The 7520-nt window shown below is 37.2% G+C and overlaps 1 protein-coding gene across 1 annotated transcript; it reads right to left on the bottom strand.

Annotated features, from left to right (window-relative positions):
* Positions 1 to 5566: 5566 nt before the first annotated feature.
* Positions 5567 to 6635, bottom strand: LOC146004989 (15-hydroxyprostaglandin dehydrogenase [NAD(+)]-like). The gene has a single exon (XM_083144092.1). The coding sequence runs from the start codon at positions 6504 to 6506 to the stop codon at positions 5745 to 5747; it is 762 nt and encodes a 253-aa protein (XP_083000218.1). The 5' UTR covers positions 6507 to 6635; the 3' UTR covers positions 5567 to 5744.
* Positions 6636 to 7520: the final 885 nt, after the last annotated feature.

The raw sequence follows: 7520 nt of genomic DNA, 5'->3' as shown, positions 1-7520 counted from the left end.
CTAATAGGTGAAGAACAAATCGCTAACCTCTTACAATTCTATGTTCCTCCATTTAAGTACTTATTTAAATATTTGCAAAAGTTCCTTATCAATGCCAGAAACTGAAAATAAGAACACATATAAGATTTACAAGCAATAAGTTAATTTAAGTTTAGAGTACTTCTACTGAACATGACATTCATTTTGGTGTAATGTTAAGCATGTAAGCACCATAGTGTATAGTAAACATCTAGGATGGCACAATTACAGGTAACTTTACTTTAGCTATGTACTTATATAACCACATATTGGACAACAGTAAGACATATTTACTCACACAACATTTTTATAGGACTATATTTTTTAACAAACTCTATATAAATTCTGTAAATTTAAAAACTGGCTATTTCATATGCACATTTCTGCATAATGTCATTGAAGCAAATAACATGCAATGCATTTAGTGACTAACTCAATATGAAGTAGGCTATCATCTTTATAATGAAATACCATAGGAAATTTCTTATGAGACAGAGCTCAACCACAATAGGCTCTAGAAATATATGAAATTTGATGGCAAATATATTTACATGATACAGTTACATTTGTTACATCTTACAACTTTTCTGTGCACATTTTAATTTTTTTTAATATTTAAATGCTTTGACGTGTTGCATTACACGTATGGTAAAAGGCTGCCTTATAAGCATAGTTGGGTAAGAAGCACAGTATAAGTTTCAAATAATTACATTTCTTCAAGAATATTGTGCCAAAATACCTACACACTTAATTAAATTTTTTGTGACTGATGCCAGTTGGTTGTGTGGCTTGTGATCAACAGGACTATTACAAGAACCATTTCAGAAATAAAAATGTTTGTGCAAATGTATAATATATGTCTTATGACATTTGTAATTATTATTATCATCATTATTTAGGATCACTTTTCTGTCATTTTGGCTAACCATGACATGTAGGATGATTGATGGTTAAATGAACATGAAGAAATGACACACTAAAAGAAAACATACATACTGGCCATGACTCAAACTAGTAATGTTTGGTGGAAAGTTCATGATTACTGTCGAATTAAAAATTATGGATGCTCAAGTTTGGACTCGAATTAAAAATTAGCCAGTAAACCTACATAAAAACGAGTTACATCAAATTATTCAATTTTTTAATCTGATGGTAGCCAACTATTCAATCTATACTTTCACCGATGTGGCTAATTTGTCTGACTGTGAGCCTGTGTTTTGAACATATGCATCAACTTTTGACTTTGAACTTTCTTAGTCTTGATTATATGGTTCTTCATCATTTTGCCTAAACATTTTGGTTGCTAGTGTATCCATAAATTTTTTATTTCAGTAGTTGCTGTCATATTTTACACCTTGTGGACCACTTTTTTAGGAAGCTTTCAGACCAAAGTGACAAGTGAAAAGCAACAAACAAGTGGCACATGCCTCTGCAGTCTGTAAAAAAATGTTCAATGTACATGCATGACCACCAGACCGAAACGACCCTGTGCAGGAAATTGAGAAAATGGACCAGTCCGAGTGACAAGCAACATATGCAGCTTGTCATGTCACTTGTATGAAAGCTCACTTAGGTTAAGTTGAGCCAAATGAAGTTATGGACTTCGCTATCATCAGAACACTAGTACCCATACTGACAATTTATGCTCTGTAGCAAACTATTATGGACTGCATGATCGTTGCAGACTTACTTTTTTTCCGCAAAAAAGTGGTGTGCCACCATTACGTGAACCTTTAAAAAAATGTGCTGGTATGCCGAAATTTAAAAATTATTTATTATTAGGTAAACTTTCTTTGTTGCAAGATCAGGATGCACGGAATACTTGTGAACCAGCGGCGGTGCCAGGACTATTCATCTAGGGGTGCGGAAAGAAATTTAGGGGATGCGATTCTGAAAATAAGGAAAACATGAAACATGCATGCAACCTTTCAAAACTGGGGGAGCCAGGTGCCAAAACTGGGGGGGGGGGGATAAGGACAGTTTACTTCCCCTTGGTAGATAAGGTTTAGCATAGTGCGGGGGCAACTGCATCCCTAATCACCACCACTGATTAGCATAAATTACTGACTGAAATTAAAATATATATATATATATAAAGGGGACGAGAACACGGCCGTGCACACAAGCCACCACCAGTATGCAGGCGAAACTTCGCAGAATGGGCATGCAAGAGAATCCACCGACCCAAAGACAGATGGAAAATCATCTAAATATGTCTTTGGAAACTTAACTGCACCTTGCACCTGCATACTGGTGGTGGCTTGTGTGCACGGCTGTGTTCTCATCCCCTTTGTTGGAGAACCAAACGCTGGGGCCATGCAATCCTTATACTTGCCGATCACATTCTTGAATAAAGTCAAACTAACGTCACAATCCTTGCTCTTACACTACTTCCTGATCATTGACACACTGAACTTTGCGTCATAAAAGGCTACAACATAACCTTCCCAAAAGCAACTGTTTTGGCAGCATTTTCGGCCAAGCGAGAAAATGCAAACACTTGGAAAGTTATACAACGCACTCCTCCCAAAAAGCGGCTCAGTTTGGGCGGGATTTTTGGCCCAGTGAGAAAACACAACCACTCTTTTACAGCTCACACACTACACTGACAAACATGCCTGACCAAGGTTGGGTGAGTTCATTCTGAGTGCAGGGGGGAGGAATCGCGTTTGGTCAAATATACGCTGAACAACCTCTGTACTCCAAGAAAGTGGCCATACAGTGTAAACATTCAGATACACATTGCAGTCTTAGTCTTATTCAACTATGTAGTGAAATACAAAATAAAATCATCCTGCCCTTAAAAACACAATTATTGAACCTTTTCAATGTAACTAATGAAGGCACAAAATACATAGTACATTATACCTTCTGTCTGCCACAAGACAAAACGAGAAGAGTACAGCAACTGTGTCATCTTTGAAATCCCTTCTGCACTATCCCCAACAACGAATTGTAAAATTTCTTTATGAACATTCGGCCTCTTCCTAACAGTTTTTGAAAAAGCTTGAAATGGTACGTTTACTAGGAACAAATACATAGAATGTATTAAGAAGAAAACTACCCTTCATGTTACAACTCGCATTAAATAATTTCCCGAGCACAATCTGGTGATACCATAAAAGCAGCTGAAATTTTCGCTCCAGTGTAAGGAAGAACAAGTAGGCGGAAAACAAACTGTTAATCAACAATGCAAAAAAGAAAAAACATAACTCACATTAAGCTATAGGCAATTATCAGAAACCATGAACAGACTACTTGAAGAAACAAAAGAAGAAAAAATTCGTAACAACAATGCTGATGAAAGGAAAAAAAACGGCCGCTGATATTTACAGAGGCTGCCGCCAGTACAGAAAAGTATCGGCACCTCTTTCAGTGCTTGCCTGTTGCATACAGTAATAACGGTCTTACTTCAGTACCTATCATTCGGTGCTCAATATGACGACATGACATAATATTACATATTAATGTTAGTGTTTTCAGTTGAATGTAGGGGGTGCTGAAGAAAATTAAGGAGCACGCAAGCACCCCCTCGCACCACCCCTGTCATGAACATACAGTAAAATTTATAGTCCAAATTGGCAAACAATATTTGTTTGTGACAGTCTAGCGAACATTTTTCTGTTCTGAAGAAAATGTTAATACATTAGTTATTGATTTCTGCATTATAGTCGATATATACGCTTGAGAAAATTTGCTACAGTATTGCGAAGAGTTGGCTTAACCAAACTTAATATTCAGTCTCTTTAATATCGGTTTCGCTATATGATGGTTTGATGCACCAATTATGCAATAAAAAGTTATAAACAAATATTTGGGCTGAAAAAACAGGGTGTGATGATTATGTGGTGAAATATGGTACACTCTTTCATTAGTGGGCAGGGGAGCTAGACACAACACAGGCTTGGTTACTATTTCCTTCGTGGAAGAGAACACTTGAAAGGAACTTTGTCTTGAAAACTTATAGCCACTGTTTCCTTGCTTTTCGGATGGACTCCTGGGGCAGCTTGGACCACATTTGCACCAAACAAATTTGGTAACAAGGTAACCCATGAAGGAAAGCTATTCAGTGATGGGAAATTTACCAAAATAAATCCAGCAAGCCACATTATTATACACCAGTCACAAACCTTAATTACACATGAACAATGATTTTTGCATACCATTTGAGCATCTGATAAGTAACATATACTGCCTTATGCACGGCAACATCAAAATTCCATATCTTTACATAGCCCTACTTCTATAACAATATGCTTGAAAGCTTTACACATGTAAATCATTAGTTGCACGAGCATAAAACTAATTATTATCAATATAAGGTGTAAAATTATAAGTATGGACTGGATTCAAAATATCACACACAAGGAACATTTTAAGACAAAAGAGGTTTTCACACATGCACAATGTGCATTAGGATTTTTACATATACTGTTAACAGAAGCAGAGAAACAATGAGTGTCTGGTATCTACTTGGATAGTTCTACAATTTGTCAAGTTATTAGAATCTGATTTGAGCTAGATCAGCTTCCTTCAGAATGGTTGTCATTACTGGTATTAATATGATTTTGGAGATTCTTTCCTACATCAATAACAAAGAACAGTTGTTGGCTGTCATGTTGTGGATTGAACTTGCAGGCTTGTCAACTACACTACATCAAATCTTACATTCTACACCGATTTTTTTTTTATCTCCAAGGATAATTGAACAAAGCACCATTACTGACAAACCTGAAACCTGAATATCATGATTCCAGTGCTTCACCATTTTTTATTAATATCAGTGATTCACAATTAATGCATACAACTGTGCCCTATAATCCATTCCGCTTTTCTTTTCGAACTTTTCACTACAGACAGTAGTTTTTGTTAACTTAAAACATTGTCTAAACGTAAAAAAGGTAAAGCTACCCTGGACTGTGCTATAAAGGCACATGAGGGAAGGTGGGAGTGTATGCAGCTAAAGCTCAACACATTCAGAATCTCTGCAATGTTTCAGCTGCCTTTACCAATATAGGAGCTGCTCAAAGGCATCAATCAATGCTGTTGTACGTAATAAATTAGGGTATAAGCTACATGGGAAAATGCACCAAAATTTAAATAAAATATTATTTGTACGGAACAATGTCTGCAGCTATTCATAGCTTCAATGACAATGATCAATAAGCTTCTTGCCATGACAGATATATAATAATTTGAACAATACTTTTATGTAAGTAAATAAAACATGTAAATTCCATGTAAAGGGGAGACTACATAATCTACATTAATTGCTCAGGTCAGACAAAACCTGCAATGATTGAAGAAAACACTCACATAATTTAGGTTTTGGAGATGTTCCATCTCACTATGGTTAGTTATAATTTTGTTACTACATAATGTACAGTCAAGGGTAAATTGCTACTGCTAGGGACTTACTGAAAAACACCCTGAAATTCCTACAATTCACACTGTATCTCGAAAAACAGCCTTGCATTGTGTATTGTCTCAAGTTTTATCATTAACTGGCTTGTCTTCCAGAAAGGCATATTATAGGCATTTTACAGTGTTGTATCGATTCCATAACGACGACAATTTTCTCCTTACCGTATAAATTTGGTTCTGGATGATATAAATAATGAAGGAAGTCTGAATAGTAACGTTAGCATCACTATTACAGAATCATTGCAGATAAGAAACAAAAACAAAAAATCCTTTCCTTTTTTATTAATATATGTTCATACTGTCTACTTGAAATTTATTTGATGAGGAGGGTCTCCTTTTTCCACCATCCAGACAGAGCCACTCTGTCCTTTATGCAGTATCTGGATCAAGGATCTCGCTACATGTTCTGGAGTTTGTGTAACATTATGAGCAGTATCTTGATTCCAGGCGCTCTCATACTCAGACGATAATAGTTGCTTCTTAACGTCTGTTACAAGTGCTGTGTTAGTGGCCGCAGGGCATATTCCAATAACCTTGACACCTGTCAAATTCACATGGAATGGGTCTCCGTAGGATCGAGTGAATCCAATGATAGCATGCTTTGTAGCAGTATAAATGGGAATACTAACGTATGGTTTGACGACAACATTAGAACCTGTGTTTATAACTATACCTCCTCTCCCTCCATGATCCTTGCCCATAAATCGGAAAGCTAAAAGAGTGCCTCGAATAACCCCATTTAAATTTACATCGACTTCCAGCTCCCAAAATCGGTCGTTCAGGATCCCAGCATTATTTATTACAATATCGAGACGACCGAAGAACGCTATTGTTGACTGAAATGCTTCCTCATATTGTGGATAGTCGGTCACGTCACACTGACAAAAAATGACTTCACCTTTGCCATACCTTGTTGCAAGTTGTTTCGTTACACTTTCTCCGAGATCGGTGTTAATGTCACACACAGACACCTTTACACCATTTCGCAGTAGTTCTTCACAATATGCCTTGCCGATACCAGCAGCTCCACCTGTGACTAACGCTACCTTTCCTTTCAAATCCATCTTCTTGATACTCCTACCTTTATCTACTACAAAGTTACTTCTGTCCACTATCCTAATAGGTACACATCTTTTAAATGTTTAAATAAAAAAAGTAATATTTCGTTCAGGTACACACCCACTACTGCGATGTTTACGGACAACCGGGCAACAGAAACAGAAGCAATGTTGCCAATACGCTTGCCGGTTTCTTCTCTATAAGCAAAAAGTTACTAATTGTGCCAACTCTGCTATCTCGAAAGATATCCCCAGCAGAGATATCCCAGTGGAGTAGTCGTAAAAAGTCGTACCTGGACCAGTGCTCGAAGTGAGGGAGATAGGGGGGATGGTACCCCACCAGTTAGATCATTTTTCGGAAAGCACTCGTCAACTAGCCAGAAGGATCGAACTTATAGTCTGTGGCTCGAACATCAAACCCCCTCTCCCTATTCAAACTCTGACCAGGGTGATTTACAAACGGCATCACATCATCATACAATATTACTCCGTGGGCCACACGAATAACAGGGTGGCCACTCTAGGGCCATGATATAATTCCCGGTTTTCAAGGCGAACTTTCCAAAAATTCACGGCTACAATCACGGCTCCTTGTTTCAACCTTACGCATGGGCATCCGGAAGGGGGGGCCGTGCCCCTCCCTGGAAAATGTAAGTCAACCAAAAATAATGTATCTCACACATATAATTTCATTCTAGCCACAATAATATGTGTTAATTATTGTATGAACACCATAAATTCAAAATTAAGCAATGTTTTTTTTAGGGAACAACACTATTTTTGGGGAAAATGTGCCTTGTTTGCCCCCCTGGAAAAAAATACCTTCCTTGCCCCTCCCTGGAAAAAATCCTGCGGACGTCCATGACCTTACGTATTACCATTACCGCATCTCACCACACACACACAAATATATTATTAATATAAAGCCTCTGTGTGATTCCAATATATCCGAAAATTTAATTAAGCGGTTTATATATCCAAAATATTTTATTTGAAGTGCAGAGTTTACATTTGCCATTT

This window comes from Lepisma saccharinum, chromosome 22, assembly GCF_977018435.1.
Source record: "Lepisma saccharinum chromosome 22, izLepSacc3.1, whole genome shotgun sequence".
NCBI classification, from domain to species: Eukaryota; Metazoa; Arthropoda; class Insecta; order Zygentoma; family Lepismatidae; genus Lepisma; species Lepisma saccharinum.
The sequence above is the reverse complement of the archived record's forward strand: the minus strand, read 5'-3'. Positions and strand labels throughout refer to the sequence as shown.

What these genes read in the sequence shown, in the direction of transcription:
- LOC146004989 (XM_083144092.1), bottom strand. Translation starts at nt 6,506, where the DNA reads ATGGATTTGAAAGGAAAGGTAGCGTTAGTCACAGGTGGAGCTGCTGGT.